Source organism: Rhinolophus hipposideros, assembly GCF_964194185.1.
Source record: "Rhinolophus hipposideros genome assembly, contig: HAP1_SCAFFOLD_89, whole genome shotgun sequence".
Classification (NCBI taxonomy): domain Eukaryota; kingdom Metazoa; phylum Chordata; class Mammalia; order Chiroptera; family Rhinolophidae; genus Rhinolophus; species Rhinolophus hipposideros.
In genome coordinates, this window is record NW_027669012.1 from 198,616 (window position 1) to 222,279 (window position 23,664).

At 38.9% G+C, this 23,664-nt stretch overlaps 1 protein-coding gene and 1 long non-coding RNA gene across 2 annotated transcripts in view; both read left to right on the forward strand.

The window, feature by feature from the left end:
• LOC308495715 (uncharacterized protein) overlaps nt 1-5,038 on the forward strand; it is a gene marked incomplete at its 3' end in the record, with an annotated part of 29,132 nt that extends 24,094 nt beyond the window's left edge. The window contains exons 7-8 of the mRNA XM_081080702.1: nt 1,601-1,651; nt 5,016-5,038. Of these exons, the coding sequence (XP_080936828.1) occupies nt 1,601-1,651; nt 5,016-5,038 (74 nt within the window). The remainder of the gene's footprint in view (nt 1-1,600; nt 1,652-5,015) is intronic.
• Nucleotides 5,039-10,766: 5,728 nt separating this feature from the next.
• Nucleotides 10,767-23,664, forward strand: part of LOC308495717 — a 58,436-nt gene continuing 45,538 nt past the window's right edge. The window contains exons 1-6 of the long non-coding RNA XR_013993037.1: nt 10,767-11,047; nt 13,108-13,180; nt 14,492-14,671; nt 15,722-15,811; nt 16,473-16,506; nt 19,087-19,159. This is a non-coding gene — a long non-coding RNA (uncharacterized lncRNA). The remainder of the gene's footprint in view (nt 11,048-13,107; nt 13,181-14,491; nt 14,672-15,721; nt 15,812-16,472; nt 16,507-19,086; nt 19,160-23,664) is intronic.

Here is a 23,664-nt window from a genome sequence, read left to right on the forward strand (position 1 = left end):
TATCTGGTGCCATTTTGATGGTAGCCATCTGACAGTAATGAGGTGGTATTTCTCTGTGGTTTTGATTTCCGTTTCCCTGATAAACAGTGATGATCAGCTATGTGATTCTTTTAAATAGGAAGAAGACTGAGAAGCTGCCAGTAGATCCCTTAACATTTCCAGGCTGGGGTACAGCACATGCTGGTTCCCACAGCAGTTAGGGGTACAGCAGTCACTGTGATTAGCATAGTATAATCATTTTTCTTTGTGGAGCTGGAGAGAGGCCATGTTCTTTGTGTATTGGGACAGTAAATATCCACACAGCATTGTGGTTCTCCAGTGAGAATGAAGATGAAGAAATGGCAAGTGGGCAGGGACTCAGCAATGGTTACTGCAGGGATCATGGGAGAGTTTTGAGCAGACTAGGAACAAGATGAGACGGCATTCGGACACTCTGGTTGTGGTATAAGCAGGGACCAGCAAGCTTATCTGTAAAGGGCCTGATTTTAGGCCATGTGGTCTCTGTCATACCTACTCAAATCTGCCATCATGGTATGAAAACAGTCGTGGGCCAACTGAATAGGCAAGACCGTGCTACAGTAAAGCTTTATTTATAAAAACTGATGGCAGGTTGGAGTTTGCTGGCCCCTCACATAGAGGATAGATTGAAGAAAAGCACATAAAAATAAGTCGCAGACAAAGGAAGCTTTTACTTCCTTGGACTAGTATCAGTCCACTGTGATGTTTTCACGCATCCATTTTGAAAGACAAGAAAGTCAGGAAGGTTAATTTATTCAATTTAACATGTTGGTCTTTGCTGGCTTATGTCTTTCTCATTTGTTTTGCTGAAAATAAATCCTATTCCTTTAGGAAGCAACAATAACAGTCGGTGGTGTCTCATTTTTCCCCCTGTGAAAGCCATCTGCTAAGAGCCCCTGTTTGACTAGGGCAGTGGCTGTGGAAAAATAAAGCAGAGCCTGGAGAGTGTTATGGTTAATAGAAGTTAGTGATAATTGAATGTAAAAGTTAGTGGGGAGTGAGAAAACGAAGATGATTCCTAGGTTTCCAGAATGTGCACTAGCATTTCAATGGGACATGAGAAGAGTGACTAGGACATTATCAGATGGAGAGAGAAATGCAGCAGGTCAATAGGGAAGACACGTTTTTTTTCCTCTGAATGTTGAGTTTCTTGGTATATCCAGGGGTAATTCATCCTACATGGATATAATTTTTTGTTTCATTTTCACATATTCTGTTAACCACTGCCTTTTCATATGAGAGCTATGTTTTTGGTTTTATAAGAAATAAAAAAGTTTAGAAAGCAAAGGAACTCTATAATCAGTGTACATTATTATACTACAAGTGATAGTTATATGTTTTTCTGTAATTATCCCAGTTACTTGATTGATTCATAAGTATTATAAAAAGAACATAAAACTTGCCTAGTTGTAGAAAATTGACAGTGCGATCTCTTCATTTGCTATATAGGAATTGATAGAACATGTTGTCATTAGGATGTTTTATTTTTTATTCTGATTAAAATAGGATGGTTGCTTGTTTTACAGTATTTTCTGACATCATTTCATTTATCCTCTTTATGCCTTTATTCAAATATATCTAGCTCTACAGGAATCTGCAAAAGAAGAATCAAAAAAAACGAATTTAATGACAGGTAATCTGCAAAATCACCTTCTGAATCATGTAGAAAGCATCAACCCACAGAATTAAAATTTCATATAATGCCATTTATTAGAGGTTCTTAACACCACCCCTGGGTTTGGTTATTCACTAGAGCACTTTACAAGACTCAGCTTATAGCTGTACTAATGCCTGTGATTTGTTACAGTGAGAGCAAAATCAGCAAAGAGAAAAGGTGTGTGTGGCAGTGTCTGTGACAGGAGGGAACCAGGCGCAAGTTTCCAAGACGCATGTCCTGTGGAGTTAGCAGGATGTGCTTAATACCCCACTATTAAATTCTGGCACCACATGTGAAATGCTGTCTATTGGTACCGGAGTCTCATTAGACTCAGTGCCTTCATGGAGTGCTTTCATAGCACGCCAGTCACATAGGCAGCGTCCCCCTAGCTGGTACTAACATTCCTGATTCCCAGAAGGAAAGTGAGTGTCCAGCATGAACCACCTTGTTTGTACAAGCAGTTCAGGCACGGTGAGCCACACTTAGTTAGGGAATGGTGGGAACCCTCACCATATGCAGGTTTCCAGATACCAGCCAAGGGCCAGCCATTCAAGCAGGACTTTCAAAGGATAGCAGTCAGGCCTGCTGTATGAAGTCTTTTCGGCACAGCAGTTATAGGCCTGACTTAATTTTTAGTGTAGCTTAAAATTTTATTTTAATAGCAAGGAAAATGGTGACGTGCCTTGGTATTGGTTTCAGTTGTATCATCCATTAAACATTGCAGTGCTGGTTACTGTTTTGCCTTTTCGTGAGTATTTCACAGGTATTGCACATACATTACTATGGCAATAACCATGGCAACTCCAATCTTTTTGTGTGATTAATGTTTCAATATAGCTTTTGAATAAAATCAGCACAATGATTTCTGATTTACAATGAGAATCAAAGTTGTCCTGTAAGTACAGGGACGATTCCATTTTGATTCACTTGGCATCCCTATTCAGCATGCTAAAGCGAGATGTTCAGTCACGTTTATCAGTGATTTTCTTGTGTAAGTATTCCAAAAATGACTTGCTTTGTTTATGGCTTTTCATATGCTTCATTCGGTTGGGTGAATAATCATATTCTGATACTGGACCTTGATATTCATTTTCAAAGTGACTGTATTTTGAAAATAGCATTAATGTGTTCATATCTGGTAATAGCAGTTTCAGTGGAAATTTTTTTTTTTTTATTAGTAAGCCTTCGTTTTTAGAGCAGGTTTAGGTTCAGGGCAAAATTGAGTAGAGAGTAGAGAAAGTTCCCTCAAAACCCACATCCCCGTCCACACAGAGCCTCCCTCGCTGTTGACACCTGCACCCGGGTGGTACATTCACGACGATCTATGAACTGCACTGACTCAGCATGACCACTCACAGCCCACACTTTACGTTAGAGCTCACTCTTGCTGTTGTACAATCTGTGGGGTTTGACAAACGTATAATGACAGGTCTCCACCCTTCCAGTATCACACAGAATAGATTCACTACTAGATACCCTCTGTGGCGTTTCCTCAGTCCTCCCTTCTCCCTAACCTCTGGAAACCACTCGTCTTTTTACTGCTTCTATAGTTTTGTTTTTTTCTGAATATCATATAGTTGGAATCATACAGTGGCCATCTTTTTGAATGTTTAAAAACTTAAAACTCCAGGGTCATTGAAGGTTGTTATTCAAGATAACCACTTTGTCTTTTTTTTGGGGGGGGGGTGTTTGTTTGTTTGCTGTTATTCATCGGCTTAGGATTTGATGATATATGACTTACAAGGTAAAAAAACCATGATTTCTATACACATTTGCCACTATGGGGAGGGATGAGAAAAATGGCATCACTCGCTGCTGTACAGCAATAACCCTTTGGACCTTCCTGCTCTATGAGGTGAGCCGGATAGACTCTCCAGCAATGGAGGGAAACAGTCTCAGGGGTTAGACTAGATAAAACTGGAATCGCAAAGTCTTTCATACTTACCCTGCACTGGAGAGAGGGCCAGAAAGAGTCTATTTCCTGTGTTTTGCCGTGCTGCAAAGTAGACTGCTTCTTGACTAAGCTGCTGATGACAGGATGTTTCATCCTAAACTGAACACCCTTGACAGAAGAGCGGCACAGCGGTACTGTGTAAGAGCAAAACAAGTGGACTCTCTTCTAACTGCTCTTCATGACAGAAGTACAGAAAAATCATGCTATTTAAATTGGACCGTGTTAGTTTATGATACTCATTTTACTGCTGATACCGTTTCGTTGACTGCAATGGGTTTGGGAGGATTACAATCATTGTAAGTAGCACTTGACTTGTAGCTATCAAATGATTGCACATCCCGCTTATTTTTCTTTCATTAGATATAAATGTATAATACATACAAACATGCATAAGTACATGCATGTACATATATGTGTACGTATATATGTATGAATATATAAATATAAATATATGTACACACATATAAATAGGAGTGGAAGTAAAAGTTCTGCACGTATTAATTTCCCACCAATAGTATCATTAACATTCATTCTACTGTAGTCTTCAGGGGTTGTCCCAAAAATATTTTTTCATAAGTTCAGTCTGATAATTTTAAAGTTCTGTGTTTTTCTGTTGTGTATTTACAATGAATGTAAATTTTTTCTTTAACAGTGGATGAATTTTCTAAATGCGACCCTGCAAGCAGGTAGGATTTTATGGATTTCTAAAATTGCATGTTAACTGAGAGACTGCCGAGAGAAGCCAGTAAGCTTTAATGAGTGTTCTGCTCTGGCCTAGACCCTATACTATGTGCCTAACATTGGTAATCCCAGGTTGTCGGCACAGTAGATTCACAAAGTAGCTTTGCTGTTAGGCCTAGTTTTTATTCATTAGACGAGTGTGGTTCCGGAAGGTGGATTAACTGACCCCTGGTTCCATTGTTACCAAGGGGTTCAAGGGTATCTGAACAGGTTGCTGCTTTTCCGTTGTTGAATTGGAGGAACCAGCAAAATTTAAGGTTGTATGAAAACATATTAAACCTTTGAGACTCTGGAAACATTCTCTTAATAGCAAGTAGGAATGTGGTATCATCCACCTGCACCCGAAATTACAGAGGGGGTCCCCTCGAGTCCAAAGGCACTGGAGATTGCTGAACTACATAGATCTATGGCCCACGGCAGGTGTCTCGTCACCTCCACCTCTTTTCCCAATGAGCTGATGTCCTTCCCATGGAGATGGAGGGTTGGGCAGTGGGAGGACTGATTGTGAAAACAGTAATGGAGTTGGGTAGGTGGTAACATGCCTGTGTTGGGAGTGGATGACTGAGGCCCCATTGAGCTTATTTTCCAGGAACGGGGAAATAGAGAAGTCCTACTGACGGTCATTTGAGCCCAACCTTGTTTCAGGAGTCTATGCCTTCTTAGGCTGAAGTTTTGAAGGTTGGAGATTGCCAGGAAGCTGTGCGGACAAGTGATCGGAGAGTGGGGAGGCTAACAACATACATATTTGTTCTTTGACTTTTATACGTGTAACTTGCAAACATTTCACACATTTCAGGGACCTCACTGTAGTGTTTCAGGGTGAAAGGAAGGAATGGGGTCAATTTAATAACTGCTTTCTACGTTAAAGATGCAAGACTGCCGTTTTTGACCCACACAGATTAATCTTTGAACCAGGGACAGACCATCGAGAAGGGTCAGTGTATCGTTCTACCTCGATTTAGCTCATTGCTTTTGTCCCAGTTCAGGTTCCTCTTGTCAGCTATTAATTGCGTTTTCAATTCAGCCCTGGGGACTTTTGGTGAAAACAAGGTACTCTCAGGTGTTGCCAACATGTTGGCTGTCATTCTTTGTTATGGAAATTTAGAGTGTATCTTCATTAAATATTGCATGAGTTAGGAGTGGTGGAGGCAGAAATAGATAACTGATAGATAATAAATAGATAGATAACTGATAAATAGATAGATAAATAGATAACTGATAGCTTTTCTAGAACATCATCTAAATTTTAATCGTATCAAGAAACTTCATTTCATATGCAGATAGCTGAATTGTACTCCTTTTGTTGTTGTTGTTGCTGCCTTTGTAAAGAAATGAACTCACTTGTGTCTGTTGTGTATCTTTCCCCGGAAGTCTTTCCTGGAAACATGGCAGTGATGATTCATGGTCTTCGTCAGACGATGGACTCTTCGATGTTGGTACCAAGGTAAAAGGTTCCTGTGTGAAATTAACTGTTGTGCTCTTAATTGAGTTTTGTGTAGCACCAAGTTGTAAAATTTGGTAGTGCTCCACCTATCATTTTTTAATGTTTGTTATGGAAAATTGGTCAGCATGAAACATTTTATAACATATGACCATTTGACGCTTCATTGTTTTGTTGTTGTTCTTTTAACTTTAGTAAGTATCGAAGAGGGGAGCTGAGAAAAAGAAGGGGCTGGGAAATGTATAGTAATAGTAAAATTCTATAGGGAGTTTTCCCACAGTGACGGAGATATGCAATTTGGTTAAGGGTAAGGAATTTTAATGTGACTTTTACGTTATACCAGCATGACTTTTATCATACTCGTGCCTAAATGAAATCTTTAATGGATTCCGGTGCTCATTGTAACAGTCATGAAATCTTCCTGGTAGCTTTCAGTTTTAAAACTATATAGCATAAGACATATAGTTTTATTTTTTACACTTTGTATGTTGGTATGGTATACTTGTTAGGAGGGAGTGTTTTCTCCATTTTCTTTTTCACTTACAGTCCGTGGACATTCCATATTGTTTTATATTAGTTTCCAGGATATTAGGTTCATCACTTAGACTAAAATAATAGTAGACTTTTGAAACTTTCGAATTCACGTTCTCCATCTCAAAACCCATATTACAAAGGGATTGCACTATGATCTAAATCATTGCATTGTGAATATATTTAAATGTCTTCATCTAATTGAAGAGTACATGTGTTGCACAAAATAATAACCAATTTGGAAAGCAGAGATTCTTTTTTTTTTGTGTGTGTGTTTTAATGGCCTGTTTGATTATGTGCTATTGATGCATGGGCCCTGGCCCATATAAGCAAGAGCGACACAGATTTTCTTTTAACTGATATGGTGAAATACTCCATAGTCAAATCAACACTTGTTCCGGACCTATTCTGTAACCAGCACGATGTGATTTAATCCTCAGAATAGTCTTGTCAAGGAAGGGAATCTTCATCTTCAGAGATAAGGAAATGGAGACCAAGACAGTCTAGGCAGCATGACTTGCAGTAGCCAGGGAGAAGTTTGAGGGTTTGATGCAAAATCCACTTGGCTCCAAAGCTGATGATGCTCTTGGCTGCTCCCTATAAAAATATGTCCATGAGATTCTATGCCCATGTCCATGATGCATTGACCAAAGTAAAGAAAGGAGCCATGTCTACAAAAGATAGGATCCTTTCTTTATTCTGGTCAAAAGCAGAGATTCTTAAAAACCATATAGTCAAATGTCAAGTTTCAGAAAGTTTTTAGTTTTGTTTTCTAAATGTAAAATTTTTCATTTCTGTTACAGTTGACATTCAATATGATGTGAGCCTCAGGTGTACAGCATCGTGTTTAGGCATTTATATAATGTGCAAACTGGTACCCCGATTAGTGTGGTATCCCTGATACCGTACTTCGTTATTACAATCTTATTTACTGTATTCTTTGTGCTGTACTTGAAATCTTCACGACTATTTTATATCTGCCACTTTATACTTCTTAATCCTGTTTCCATTTCAAGCATTCCCGTAACAATCCTTGAACTGGGCAACGATCCGTTAGTTCTCTGCTCCTATGAGTTTGTTTCCCTTTTCTCTGTTCATTTAAAATGTTTTGCATGTCACCAATAAGTGAAATCATGTGGTATTTGTCTTTCTCTGTCTGACTTTTTTCACTTAGAATAATACCGTCTAGGTCGACACAGGTTGTCACAAACGATAAGTATTTATTCTTCATTACTGAAAAGTAGCATTTTGTTATATATATGTCCATCTTCTTCTTTCTCCAAGATGATGGATCCTCTGGTTACTTTCTTATCTGGACTATTGAAAATAACGCGGCAAAACAATAAAAAAAGAAAATAATGTGGCAACGACCATAGAAATGCATGTTGTTTTCAAATTAGTGTTTTGGATTTCTGTGGAGGAAAACCGAGAAGAGGGACTGCTGTGCCACATGGTAGTTCTATTTCTAAATTTTTGAGGAACTTCCATATTGTTTTCCATTGTCTGCTCGGATTTGCAGTCTCACCAAAAGTGCACGAGGACTCCCGTTTTCTTCACATCCACACCAACACTTGTTGCTTGTTGATTCATGGATGATGGCCATTCTGACAGTTGTGAGGTGGTAGCTCATTGTATTTTTAATTTGCATCTCTCTGATGATTAGTGACACGGAGCATGTTTTCGTATGTCTCTTGGCTATCTGTGTGACCTCTTTGGAGAAAAGTCTATTCAGGTACTATTCTCATTTTGTAATTGCATTGTTCGTCTTTTGGTGTTAAGGCTTATGAGTTCCTTATATGTTTTGGATGTCAACCCTTTATCAAATATATCATTGGCAAATATCTTCTCCATTCATCCGGTCATGACTTCATGTTGTTGTTGGTTTCCTTTGCAGTGAAGAAAGTTTGTAGTTTGATTGTCGTGTGTATGGGTCTTGCATTCTTAACCATTCAGCTACCTTATGTCTTTTCTGGAGCATTTAATCTATTTACATTTAAAGTAATTATTTGTAGGCACGTAGTTATTGGCATTTTCTTATTCACTTCTCCCCATCCTGTTCTTTCTCCTCCTTCTCCTCATCCTCCTTTTTTTTTCTAGTCGTGGTTTTACATTTCTTGTGATAGTGGTTTCCTGGTGCTGAACTGCATCACCTCCTTTTTCTCTGGTAAGCTCTTTTCCTCTCGTTTCATTCTAAATGAGAGCCTTGCTGGATACAGTGCACTTGGTTGTAAATTATTGTGTTTCATCACATTTCTATATTTCTTGCCCATTCCTCTGTCCTTCAGATTTACTTTTGAGAGATCACCTGACAGTCTTATGCGAGCTCCCTTGTATGTACCTAACTGCTTTTCTCTTGCTGGTTTTAATATTCTCTCTGTGTCTTTACCCTTTGGTGTTTTAATTCTGGTATGTCTTGGTCTGGGCCGGTTTGCTTTATTTTGTTTGGAACTCTGTGTGTTTCCTACTCTTGCGTTTCCTTCAACAGGTTAGGGAAGATTTCCATCATTATTTATTCAAATAGGTTTTCAATTCCTTTCTGTATCTCTCTTCTCCTTTTGATAGCCTTACGAGTGCTGTTACACTTTATCTTGTCCCAGAAGTCCCTTAAAGCCTTCTCTCTCTCATTTTTTTTGACTCATAATCATTTTTCATATTTTTTTCTTCTGCTCTGATTGTGTGTTTTCTGCTCCCTTGTCTTCCAAATCACTGATTTGAACGTCTGCCTCAACCAAATCTGGTGCTGATTCCATCTATTAATTACTCATTTCACATGTTGTATTTTTCATAGTTGACTTTCGTTAATGATTTCCATGTCCATTTTTTATGTTTGCTGTCTCTGTTGAGGTGTTACAACGTTTATCTACTTTTCCCCAAACTTCATTGGGCGTCCTTAGAAGTAGTATTTTGAACTGTGTGACTGGTAGATAACTTGTGTCCATTGGGTTTAGTTCTTTCTCTAGTTTTTTTTTCCTGGTCTTTCATTAGAGAAATGTTTTTTTCTCTCGTCTTTTTTCCCTTCCTATCGTGTTTGTTTCTGTGTATTCTGTAGATCTGCTAATTCTCCTCATCTTGACAGTATTGCCTTATAGACCAGGTGTTGTGTGTGGCCCAGTGGTACAGACCCCGGTTACCTGAGCCAGGTGTTACAGAAGCTCGTGTGGGTGGTGTGTGCCCTCCTGTTGTACTTGAGCCTTATTGCTGTTGGCACATCTGAGTGTGAAATTGACCCTCAGGACGACTGGCTGTGACTGCAGTAGATGAACCCCTGTGTGTGGGCTGACCTCGCAGAGTGAGATCGGCTGTAGCAGGGCTCCGGTGTCTGCTCAGTCCATGGCTTGGCATGGTCATTTGTGAAGCTAATTTGGTGATGTTCTGGTGTCACTTGAAGCTGGTCCCAAGGTGTGTTGGATTTGGGGCTCTTGTGAGGGGCTGTCTGGCAGGCCCAGGTCAGCTGCTGTTTGTGCCCAATTGGGAGTCACCTAGGGGAAGCTACAGAGTGACCTGTTGTTGGTAGCTGCGTTTGTGAGTTTCTAGGCAGCTGCGAGGGGCTATGTTGTGAAGCAAGACAGGCTGATGGATAGGCTCCTAGAAAGAAATGGAACTCCTCAATATCATAAATGGTGCCCGAGTGGCTGTTGTAAACTAGAATTGTGATGATGGAAACCTCTGTTTACTGAGTGACTCCCCATGACGTGAGGGTAGAATTCATCTGCTAGCATGACACGTGCCTTCTTTGATTTGGTTCTGATTCTGCAGTTGTCACTCCATCCCATTCTCAGAGTTCCAGGCTTACCTCATTCTTCTTCTGCCCTCACTTACAGTATGTTGTTTCATACGCAGGCTTTTGCGCCCGCTGCCCTTTCTGGACTCCCCTTCATGGTTTCCCTCCGCACCTCGTATGTCTTTCAAGATGCAGCCCTGTTATTGCAGCATCTGGTACAACCGATTGTTGTTTCTTTTGTGCCCGTACTATACTTTATTGATCTGAGGTGTAGGACTGGAGCGCGGTACTTTTCTGTTCTGATTGTTTTCACAAATTATAGTATATTGACCCCTACTAGAATATAGGACAAAATCTTTCATTTCTATTTCCAGCTTCCCCTGGGTCTATGCCTATGATTTGATGGCTATGATAGCGGTTTGTTGTCTTACTGACTGAAGGACTGAGTGAGCGAGTGAACGAGTAAATGAATATGATGTTTTCTGAAGTTGGGTTTTTCTTTTCTTTTTCTTAATAGAAAGAAGCAATCAAGCTGCCAATTGGAAAAAGAGAAAATGGTGTGGATATTATTGAAAGTGCTCCACAAGAGCAAACAAAAACTGATATCTTGACTTGTGTTGATGGAGCACACCAAAATAATACAAGTGATAATTTAGTGACTATCTATGAATTCTTTCCAGCTTAAGTGCTGCTATACACAAAACTAACACGTGTAGATCCAACTGTGATTTTCATTTCTTATAAGCATTTGTTCCTACTTTTTTGCAAAAGTATCCCCATTACTAACAACTGCTTCTTGCAAATGCTTCGACCCCCTGAAATTCTTTCTGCTGTTACTTTTATAGAAATATTCATGACTTGAATGTGTATTTAAAATGCATAGAAATATATGTTTCCATTAATGTTCTGTGACTACGTTTTGTAGTTAAAATATCGGCATTAAGATTGAAAGAAGAAGCTGAAAAATCATGTTGGGATTCTGAGGTACTGTCATTCACTACTATTATTTTTATCATTATTATTTTAAATGTCACCATTCGGTGATGTTAAAACATAAAAGGTATGGTTTGACTATACTTTCTCACCTCTGCATTTCCCCACCTAAATTATTTTATTACGGTTTAGCCTATAATTAATAAAATACATATGTGCTGAATATAATGAGACAGCGTAGTACAGCTCGGCTAACTTGCAAGGTTCACTGAAGGCGGTCGGTGTAGAATAGTATAAAACGAGAAGGCTTCCAAGTCATAAGGAATCAGTTGGGTTCTGAAGTTAAGTTTACCTAAAAGCTAAAGAATTATTCCAGCTTGAAGTATGCCCAAATGCATGACTCTGTGGTGTTTACGGTTGTGTAAATGTCCTAATGAGATTCAGAAAGAAAGAATTTGGAATTTAGGGTTTTTTATACGTTGGAATTTGAAAAGATAATGCCTGCTACATGCAAGTATTATTGTACTTGTATTCTCCAATAGATCTGCAAGGAACTTTTGCAGGGAAGGAAGAGCATTGTTAATAGTAATACTATGTAGGATTATACTAACAACAATCGGCCTTGTGCTGCTTTAATACACAACAACTGCCCTGTTCAGTTAAAATAGCATGCATTGAGTATCTTGATGGCAACCATGCTTGTAGTAATAGAAGTACAAAGTAATGATGAGCCAATGTGAGATGACAGCTGTGAAAAGAGACAGGAGGAGTGTGATCTTCTGATATAGGCAACTGCAGCCTACTGGTGTAGACACTGTGTTTGAAGATAAGAACACACTAGAACCCTGGATAGGTCACTTACTAGCTGTGGGATCTGGGGGAAACTTCTTTTTAACATGTCGGATGTCAGTGACCTCATTTATCCTACAGGTACTTATGCCTACCTTTCAGGGTGTGAAATGAACTAATGTGGTAACAAATGTGAAAACACTCTATGAAGTGTAAAGGGAGCTATAGAAATGTAAAATCAATGATCACAGTGGGTGGTAGTGACTTACCAAATGGTGGGGACACTTTTGGTAAACCTGAAGGACAATCAAATGGCAGTAGTGTCAAGAACAGAGTGGAAAAGTTAGAAGGGGCATGTGGATTTCTAATCTGGGGGATGCTAAACTTCAGGAGACTGTGGTAGGCGATACCCTGTTGATGTGTAGTGTTTCGGTACTTGAGGCTCTGTTGGTGCGAGCTCAATGTTTTGACCTGAAGAAAATGTCTGTGTGGGATACTGCCAAGTGAAGCATGAGAAGGAGCCAGTCATGTGACAATCTAGGAGCAAAACCTGCTGGGCAGGGACAGCAATGGATCGTGTGGGTTCATCATTTTATTCTAATGTCTTGGAATGGTCAGGAAGCAGGAAGAGGGTCAACCAGCATCAAACCATTTTTATATTTGTTGTTTGTGTGGAAAAGAAATAAAATGTGCATAGCAGATTCCTGGTACATTTGAGATGGTTAATAAATAAATGTTCTTATTTTTCCCTGATTGGATCTTATTAAACTTTTTGAAAAGTTGCATAACTATATATAATATTTTTCCTATTATTTATTTAAATATAACTTAAAGAAAATTTTTCTTACCCCTTTGTCATTCTGTTTAATCACTTTTCCTATCAAAATTTTTATCAAATAAGAGTTTGGTTTTTCCAAGCTCTTGTTGACCCAGATGAAGTAGGTTCTAATATGTTCTGTTTAGACTCCACAGGACATACACCAAGGTTTCTTACCATGTCGGGCAAGTATCTTGTTTTAACACTAAACAAACAAACAAACAAAAAAGAATGTATCATTAGAAATATTGCAAAGTTGTAGGAAGTACACTTTTGAAGGTATTTAGTTTGGTGCAAAAGTAATTGCGGTTTTAAAGGTTTTTTTTAAAAAAATTGCACAAACTGCAATATCATTTGTACCAAATTAATATTTGCTTAAATACCTATTTTTCAAAAAGTCTTTTTCTTGGAGATAATGACGTTAATATTCTAATCCTGAATTGTTAACTAGAGATTGCATGAAGTGTCCATTAGTTACTAATCATCTTGTTCCTAACCCCTTCAGGCGAGAATTGAAGTGGAAGATCCTGTTCCTAACAAAGCTGTAGGAATGGACGATGTGCAACCCTTCAGACCAGGTACACTTTGTAATACCAATTTAATTTTTTAGTTTTGATCTTTTCGGGCCCCTCGACTGACAGACCTTGGGAGTTCACGGATTCTCACAGGAGATTAGAAACCACCGTTTTAAATGATGTACGGGCTTCCTGGATATGAAGTGATAAAAGAGGCTTTAAAGCTTCACTTCTACAATTGTGGTTTTCTTTCACTTGTCTCGTAGATTTAAGCTGAGATTTTGTTTAAAAAGCAAAAGGAAAATGTTTTGTTATGTATTTGTTTTCTGTCTCATGGTGCCCTGTACTCTTTGGAGCTAATGTATACCTAGTTTGATCGTATTATTTTATTTATTTATTTATATATATAGATAGATAGATAGATAGATAGATAGATAGATATAGATAGATAGATAGATAGATAGATAGATAGATAGATATGTATATATCTATATAGATATATATATATATATATTTTTTTTTTTTTATTGGGTAAGGGCAATAGGACTTTATTGGTGAACAGTGTGTATTTCCAGGACTTTTTTCCAAGTCAAGTTGTTGTCCTTTCAATCTTAGTTGTGGAGGGTGCCATTCAGCTTGAACTTGTCCTTTCAGTCTTAGTTGTGGAGGGTGCAGCTCAGCTCCAGGTCCAGTTGCCATTAGTAGTTGCAGGGGGCGTAGCCCACCATCCCCTGCGGGACTCGAGGAACTGAACTGACAACCTTGTGGTTGAGAGCCCACTGGCTTATGTGGGAATCGAACCGGCAGCCTTCGGAGTTAGGAGCATGAAGCTCTAACCACTTGAGCCACCGGTCTGGCCCTGATCGTATTTTTACATGAATACAATAAGGTCACCCAAGCCTGTCATTTGTCATTTGAATTTCAATTATCTAAGGCTTAAAAAATGAATTCTGAAGATATTGGAGCATTTAGAAAAGACCATTTTCTTGTAATAAGTAGTTTCTTATTTGAAATAGTACGATTCATTGAAAGTGGTTTTAAACCCATGTTTGTCACACATATTTAAACTTAAGCGGTTAGACATAACTTTTGATAATGACAAAAAAATTCACACCCACACCATTTTAACTATTAAGAAGAAAAGCTTCAATTGGGACCACATTATATAACAGAAATTGCTGAGTGACAATAGTTAATTCAACTTAACTTACGTGAATGGCAAGTATAGGACACCTGAAAAAAAATGTACTCTGAAGGAACAGAGTGTGTGGGAGAAAGGAGGACGTGGGACTGCTTCTCTGAAGAAGGACGTTTTACAAGACGGTCAGCTTTGTGTTACTTTTATCTCCTCAAAAACGAAAATTTTATTTTCAGATTCTTCCAGCTGGAATGCTACTTCTTTGATTTCCAATCATGGAACTTGTCCAAGATCCGGGGATTCGAAATTTGGTGATAAAGGGCCATTTGCCACACACTCAATGAGAAAACCTCTGTCAGCATCCACAGAGTTTGGACAGATGGCCGTTATAGACAAACGAAAGACGCAGATTGGAGGTGTGTTCCTCTTACATAATTCTTCCCTCCATGACTGGTGTGAATCACAGCCACCAGGAAACAGAGAAAGCAAAGAAGGAAATAAAAAACACAGCCTATCTCTGTGTAGGTTGATCGTAGTTCTGAATTTCCTACAGTCATTTTGTAGCAAAATCTGCTTTATGTTTACTCTGTTTACACAACTTACAGCCAAATAGAACAACTTTTAGCAGGACATTGGCATTCTTCCACAAGCAGAGTAACATAAGGAAATAAGAAAGGGAATAAGGAGAAAGTGTGATTCCATTTAGACTAGTATTTAGCGTACACTGGGGAGTATATATGCATACATACACACATATATAGGTACATACGTATATATGTATATATATATGTATATATATATATATCTGTGCATATGTGTATGTGTATGAATATATATTAATATATATATGTGTGTACACACAGACACACACAAACACACAGAGACATACAGCAGAGGAAGTAAAAGTTCTTCATGTATTAATTGCCCACCAGTTGTATCAGTAACATTCACTCTACTATAATCTTCAGGGGTTGTCCCAAAGAAACATTTTTACATCACTTGAATCTGACGCTTTGAAAGTCTGTGTTCAACTGAACTCTATACCAGTGACTCAGTGTGGTTTACTGAGTCACTCTTACATAAACATGTCCCAGTTTATGTTGCTTATTCCTCTGAAACGTTTGGCAAGTTTTTACACCTTTTGCTTTTTAGTTTTTCATGTTGCTCTCCATCTTCTGATTTCCATGGAATCTGACTTGGAGAATGTATCCCAATGGAGAGAGAAGAGATGTTGCTGGTTATTACTCATCACTGATTCAGTGTGGTGATGGCTGTCTTCATATACGCCATGTTCATCCTTGTGTCACGCAGCCCAGCCCCACGGCTCTTGGAAAGTGGCAACAAGTGCTGATTACTTTCTGTGTTTACAACGGCCAATTTCTCTGCATACTCCTTGATATCCTTGTTAGCCTTGTTATCCTTTACTTTTAATATAATGTCTTCGCATGTTTCTTTTAACTTTGTAGGAGATACAGACACTGCTAAGACTTCTGATGATATCAGCTTAAGCCTGGGCCAGAGCTCTAGTCTTTGTAAGGAAGGAAGTGAAGAGCAAGGTAAGAACATTATACTTCACAGCAACATTGTATATTGTGGTGACCAGGGTAAGTTTGTAGAATATACTGCTTACATTTTGGCACAAGTTCATAATAGTTGGCTCGCTGATCTGTGAACTCACTTGCATTCCTGTCTACAACTTCTCCCGCATCAAGCGCGCTGTGAAGTCGATAGTTGATCATTTTCAGAACAATGAAAACAGCATCTATCACTGGACAATAAACTGCTACTATAATCATGGAAGAAGGAAGAGCCTTAAAGAGAAAGAAAATAAAAGGCAGCATTTTAAAATATTTTATAGTTCATTCAATTAATCTGTAACTAAAATAAACATATAGTCACACAAAGTAACAATTATGTTACAGCACTAAGTTGCAAAAGTATAAGACAGCACTGCCCAATACAGTAGCCACTAGATGTATGAGGCTATTGAGAACTTGAAATATGGTTAGTCTGACCTGAGTTGTGCACTGTAAGTAAAATAACACTGGATTTTGAAGACTATGAAAAATAATGTAAAAGATCGCAATAATTTTTACATTAATTACATATCGAAATAACATTTATAGTACTGCTAAATAAAACATTAAAATGTCAAAAAAAAAGTTCTGTGTTTTTCTGTTGTGTGTTTACAATGTATGTGAATTTTTTCTTTAACAGTGGATGAGTGTCCTAAATGCGACCCTGCAAGCAGGTAGGAATTTATGGATTTCTAAAATTGCATGTTAACTGAGAGACTGCGGAGAGAAGCCAGTAAGCTTTAATGAGTGTTCTGCTCTGGCCTAGACCCTATACTATGTGCCTAACATTGGTAATCCCAGGTCGTCGGCACAGTAGATTCACAAAGTAGCTGTACTGTTTGGCCTAGTTTTTATTCATTAGACGAGTGTGGTTTTGGGAGGTGGAATAACTGACCCCTGGTTCCATTGTTACCAAGAGGCTGACATGTGATGTGACCTTCAGCCTGCTTGGCTTCCCAAGTCCATTCTCTTGTCCCTCGGCCTGTACTGAGAAGTGCCTGGACAGGTCTGGATTCAAGATTCAGGTGCAAGTCAGGTGGCCTCAGAGAGTCCCGTTTAGTGATGTGTTAATGCTGATTTAGAAGTTTCCTACAAGCCCAGTTAGCCCAAGCTCTGTCTAAATGTAGTTTACTTGACAGTAGCGGCAGTCACGAGAACCTTGTTTTCACCATCAGTGTTTAGGGCAGATCTCAGTTCGCTGTGGCCACAGAACCACAGGTTGTATATAAGCAAGACCTAATCAGATAAATGTTTTCAAGTATAATGCCACGTACACTTCTTGGGGTTGAATCGTTGTTCTGTAAGTGAAGAACATCTATGTATAGACCATGTTGTGTTAATGCAGCACAAATTGAGATGATATTTGTAATTGATTCCTCTACTGACTGACTTCCCAGCCTGTGTTTCCCTTCTGGCTAATACCTTTCCCTTGTTCTAGGAAGTTTTTTCTCTTTTTCCAGAGTCTTTCTTCCTTCTTCCATGAGTTTTCTTGATTTTTTTCCCCTTTTTCTCTGCATTCTCGGGGTATTATTGTTGCTGTTGTTGTGTTATTTTTTTCCACTTCTGCCAGCTAAGTGTTCTTCATTTTTCTTGACAGAATCAAGAGTACATAGAATTCCAGGTGTTGAAGGAATGTTAGCAATTAATTATTCAAAACACCCCCTAGTACTTCATGCTGCCATTACTGTTTTGGTCAAGTAGTTGATCACATGAGGAGTTTAGCTCCAAGACATTAAAGTGACTTATTTGAGTATAGTGAGTGATGAAATGAGATTAACTGTAGGTTTCTAAGCCCAGCACACTTCCTTCTTTATCATTCTTTGGGTGAGTGTTTTAATTATGGCGAGGTCTAGTGAATGCAGTGGAAGAGGATAAGAATGGAATTAGCAGGGGAATCCAAGTCTCAATAGGACCGACACTGGGTTGTCATAGGAATAAGGCTTTTAGAATAGAGATCAGAGATCAGATAAGGGAAAAGAGATCAGAATAGTAGGGTATGACAAGGTAAAGAGAAATTACAAGCAAGAAGGACACCAGCTGTTGGTAGTTGTCTAAAGAAGCAGATTAAAGTAAGTGGTTCAACGGCATCTGAACAGGTTGCTGCTTTTTCGTTTGTTGAATTGGAGGAACCAGCAAAACTTAAGGCTGTATGAAAACATATTAAACCTTTGAGCCTCTGGAAACATTCTCTTTATAGCAAGTAGGAATGTGGTATCATCCACCTGCACCCGAAATTACAGAGGGGGTCCCCTCGAGTCCAAAGGCACTGGAGATTGCTGAACTACATAGATCTATGGCCCACGGCAGGTGTCTCGTCACCTCCACCTCTTTTCCCAACGGGCTGATGTCCTTCCCATGGAGATGGAGGGTTGGGCAGAGGGAGGACTGATTGTGAAAACAGTAATGGAGTTGGGTAGGTGGTAACATGCCTGTGTTGGGAGTGGATGACTGAGGCCCCATTGAGCTTATTTTCCAGGAACGGGGAAATAGAGAAGTCCTACTGACGGTCATTTGAGCCCAACCTTGTTTCAGGAGTCTATGCCTTCTTAGGCTGAAGTTTTGAAGGTTGGAGATTGCCAGGAAGCTGTGTGGACAAGTGATCGTGGAGTGGGGAGGCTAACATCATACATATTTGTTCTTTGACTTTTGTACGTGTAACTTGCAAACATTTCACACATTTCAGGGACCTCACTGTAGTGTTTCAGGGTGAAAGGAAGGAATGGGGTCAATTTAATAACTGCTTTCTACCTTAAAGAAGGAAGACTGCCATTTTTGACCCACACAGATTGATCTTTGAACCAGGGACAGACCATGGAGAAGGGTCAGTGTTTCGTTCTACCTTGATTTAGCTCATTGCTTTTGTCCCAGTTCAGGTTCCTCTTGTCAGCTATTAATTGCATTTTCAATTCAGCCCTGGGGACTTTTGGTGAAAACAAGGTACTCTCAGGTGTTGCCAACATGTTGGCTGTCATTCTTTGTTATGGAAACTTAGAGTGTATCTTCATTAAATATTGCATGAGTTGGGAGTGGTGGAGGCAGAAATAGATAACTGATAGATAATAGATAGATAACTAATAAATAGATAGATAAATAGATAACTGATCGCTTTTCTAGAACATCATCTAAATTTTATTCACATCAAGAAACTTCATTTCATATGCAGATAGCTGAATTTTACTCCTTTTGTTGTTTTTGTTGCTGCTTTTGTAAAGAAATGAATTCACTTGTTTTTGTTGTGTATCTTTTCCCTGAAGACTTTCCTGGAGTCCTGGCAGTGATGATTCATTGTCTACTTCAGATGATGGACTCTTCAACGTTGATACCAAGGTAAAAGGCTCCTGTGTGAAATTAACTGTTGTGCTCTTAATTGAGTTTTGTGTAGCACTGAGTTGTAAAAATAGTAGCGGTCCACCTATCATTGTTTTATGTTTTTTACGGAAAATAGGTCAGGGTGAACCATTTTATAACATATGACCATTTGACGCTTCATTGTTTTGTTGTTGTTCTTTTAACTTTAGTAAGTATCCAAGATGGGAGCTGAGAAAGAAGAGGCTAGGATATGTATAGTGATAGTAAAATTCTATAGGGAGTTTTCCCACAGTGACGGAGATATGCAATTTGGTTAAGGGTAAGGAATTTTAATGTGACTTTTACGTTATACCAGCATGACTTTTATCATACTCGTGCCTAAATGGAATCTTTAATGGATTTAGGTACTCATTGTAACAATCATGAAATCTTCCTGGTAGCTTTCAGTTTTAAAACTAGATAGCATAAGACATATAGTTTTATTTTTTTACACTTTGTATGTTGGTATGGTACTTTTTAGGAGGGAGTGTTTTTTCCATTTCTTTTTTTCATTGACATTCCGTGGAAATTCCATATTGTTTTATATTAGTTTTCGGTACACTAGGTTCATCATTTAGACCAAAATGATAGTAGAGTTTTGAAAGTTTCAAATTCACGTTCGCCATCTCAAAACCCATATTACAAAGGGATTGCACTATGATCTAAATCATTGCATTGTGAATATATTTAAATGTCTTCATCTAATTGAAGAGTACATGTTTCGCATAAAATAATAATCAATTTGAAAGCAGAGATTTTTTTTTCTTCAAGTTTAGTATTTTCATGGAGTGTTTGATTATGTGGTATTGATGCATGGGCCCTGGCCCATATGAGCAAGAGCGACACAGAATTTCTTTTAACTGATATGGTGAAATACTCCATAGTCAAATCAACACTTGTTCCGGACCTATTCTGTAATCAGCACGATGTGATTTAATCCTCAGAATAGCTTTGTCAAGGAAGGGAATCTTCATCTTCAGAGATAAGGAAATGGAGACCAAGACAGTCTAGGCAGCATGACTTGCAGTAGCCAGGGAGAAGTTTGAGGGTTTGATGCAAAATCCACTTGGCTCCAAAGCTGATGATGCTCTTGGCTGCTCCCTATAAAAATATGTCCATGAGATACTATGCCCATGTCCATGATGCGTTGACCAAAGTAAAGAAAGGAGCCGTGTCTACAAAATATAGGATCCTTTCTTTACTCTGGTCAAAAGCAGGGATTCTTAAAAACCATATAGTCAAATGTCAAGTTTCAGAAAGTTTTTAGTTTTGTTTTTTAAATGTGAAATTTTTCATTTCTGTTACAGTTGACATTCAATATGATGTGAGCCTCAGGTGTACAGCATCGTGTTTAGGCATTTATATAATGTGCAAACTGGTACCCCGATTAGTGTGGTATCCCTGATACCGTACTTCGTTATTACAATCTTATTTACTGTATTCTTTGTGCTGTACTTGACATCTTCAAAACTATTTTATATCTGCCACTTTACACTTCTTAATCCTTTTTCCGTTTCAAGCATTCCCCCAACAATCCTTGAACCGGGCAACGATCCGTTAGTTCTCTGCTCCTATGAGTTTGTTTCCCTTTTCTCTGTTCATTTATTTATTTATTTTTTGCATATCACCAATAAGTGAAATCATGTGGTATTTGTCTTTCTCTGTCTGACTTTTTTCACTTAGAATAATACCCTCTAGGTCCACACACGTTGTCAATACGATAAGTATTTATTCTTCATTACAGACAAGTAGCATTTTGTTATATATATATGTCCATCTTCTTCTTTCTCCAAGATGATGGATCCCTTGGTTACTTTCTTATCTGGACTATTGAAAATAATGCGGCAAAACAATAAAAAAAGAAAATAATGTGGCAACGACCACAGAAATGCATATTGCTTTTCCAGTTAGTATTTTGGATTTCTGTGGAGGAAAACCATGAAGAGGGACTGCTGTGCCACATGGTAGTTCTATTTCTAAATTTTTGAGGAACTTCCATATTGTTTTCCATTGTCTGCTCGGATTTGCAGTGTCACCAACAGTGCACGAGGACTCCGTTTTTTTCATATCCTCACCAACACTTGTTGCTTGTTGATTCATGGATCATGGCCATTCTGACAGTTGTGAGGTGGTAGCTCATTGTGTTTTTAATTTGCATTGCTCTGATGATTAGTGACACGGAGCATGTTTTTGTATGTCTCTCGGCTATCTGTGTGACCCCTTTGGAGAAAAGTCTATTCAGGTACTCTTCTCATTTTGTAATTGCACTGTTTGTCTTTTGGTGTTAAGGTTTATGAGTTCCTTATATGTTTTGGATGTCAACCCTTTATCAAATATATCATTGGCAAATATCTTCTCCATTCATCCGGTCATGACTTCATGTTGTTGTTGGTTTCCTTTGCGGTGAAGAAAGTTTGTAGTTTGATTGTCGTATGTATGGGTCTTGCATTCTTAACCATTCAGCTACCTTATGTCTTTTCTGGATCATTTAATCTATTTACATTTAAAGTAATTATTTGTAGGCACGTAGTTATTGGCATTTTCTTATTCACTTCTCCCCATCCTGCTCTTTCTCCTCCTTCTCCTCATCCTCCTTTTTTTTCTAGTCGTGGTTTTACATTTCTTGTGATAGTGGTTTCCTGGTGCTGAACTGCATCACCTCCTTTTTCTCTGGCAAGCTCTTTTCCTCTCGTTTGCTTCTAAATGAGAGCCTTGCTGGATACAGTGCTCTTGGTTGTAAATTATTGCGTTTCATCACATTTCCATATTTCTTGCCCATTCCTCTGGCCTTCAGATTTACTTTTGAGAAATCACCTGACAGTCTTATGCGAGCTCCCTTGTATGTACCTAACTGCTTTTCTCTTGCTGGTTTTACTATTCTCTCTGTGTCTTTACCCTTTGGTGTTTTAAGTCTGGTATGTCTTGGTCTGGGCTCGTTTGGCTTTATTTTGTTTGGAACTCTGTGTTTCCTACGCTTGTGTTTCCTTCAACAAGTTAGGGAAGATTTCTGTCATTATTTATTCAAATAGGTTTTCAATTCCTTTCTGTATCTCTCTTCTCCTTTTGATAGCCTTACGAGTGCTGTTACACTTTACCTTGTGCCAGAAATCCCTAAAAGTCTTCTCTCTCTCTTTTTTTTTTGACTCATAATCATTTTTCATATCTTTTTCTTCTGCTCTGATTGTGTGTTTTCTGCTCCCTTGTCTTCCAAATCATTGATTTGAACGTCTGCCTCAACTAAATCTGGTGCTGATTCCATCTATTAATTACTCATTTCAGATGTTGTATATTTCATAGTTGACTTTTGTTAATGATTTCCATGTCCATTTTTTTTGTTTGCTGTCTCTGTTGAAGTGTTACAACATTTTTCTGTTTTTTCCCAAAGTTCGTTGAGCGTCCTTAGAAGTAGTATTTTGAACTGTGTGTCTGGTAGATATCTTGTGTCCATTAGGTTTAGTTCTTTCTCTAGTTTTTTTTTTCCTGGTCTTTCATTAGAGAAATGTTTTTTTTTGTCTCGTCTTTTTTCACTTCCTCTCTGTGTTTGTTTCTGTGTATTCTGTAGATCTGCCAATTCTCCTCATCTTGACAGTATTGCCTTATAGACCAGGTGTTGTGTGTGGCCCAGTGGTACAGACCCTGGTTACCTGAGCCTTGTGCTCCAGAAGCTCGTGTGGGTGGTGTGTGCCCTCCTGTTGTACTTGAGCCTTATTGCTGTTGGCACATCTGGGTGTGGACTTGACCCTCAGGACGACTGGCTGTGACTACAGTAAATGAACCCCTGTGTGTGGGCTGACCTCCCAGAGTGAGATCGGCTGTAGCAGGGCTCCGGTGTCTGCTCAGTCCATGGCTTGGCTTTGTCATTTGTGAAGCTAATTTGGTGATGTTCTGGTGTCACTTGAAGCTGGTCCAAAGGTGTGTTGGATTTGGGGCTCTTGTGAGGGGCTGTCTGGCAGGTCCAGGTCAGCTGCTGCTTGTGCCCAACCGGGAGCCACCTAGGGGAAGCTACAGAGTAACCAGTTGTTGGTAGCTTTGTTCGTGATTTGTAGGCACCTGCGAGGCGCTATGTTGTGAAGCAAGACAGGCTGATGGATAGGCTCCTAAAAAGAAATGGAACTCCTCAATATCATAAATGGTGCCCGAGTGGCTGTTGTAAACTAGAATTGTGATGATGCAAACCTCTGTTTACTGAGTGACTCCCCATGACGTGAGGGTAGAATTCATCTGCTAGCATGACACGTGCCTTCTTTGATTTGGTTCTGATTCTGCAGTTGTCTCTCCATCCCATTTTCAGAGTTCTAGGCTTACCTCATTCTTCTTCTGCCCTCACTTACAATATGTTGTTTCATACGCAGGCTTTTGCGCCCGCTGCCCTTTCTGGACTCCCCTTCATGGTTTCCCTCCGCACCTCGTATGTCTTTCAAGATGCAGCCCTGTTTTTGCAGCATCTGGTACAACCGATTGTTGTTTCTTTTGTGCCCGTACTA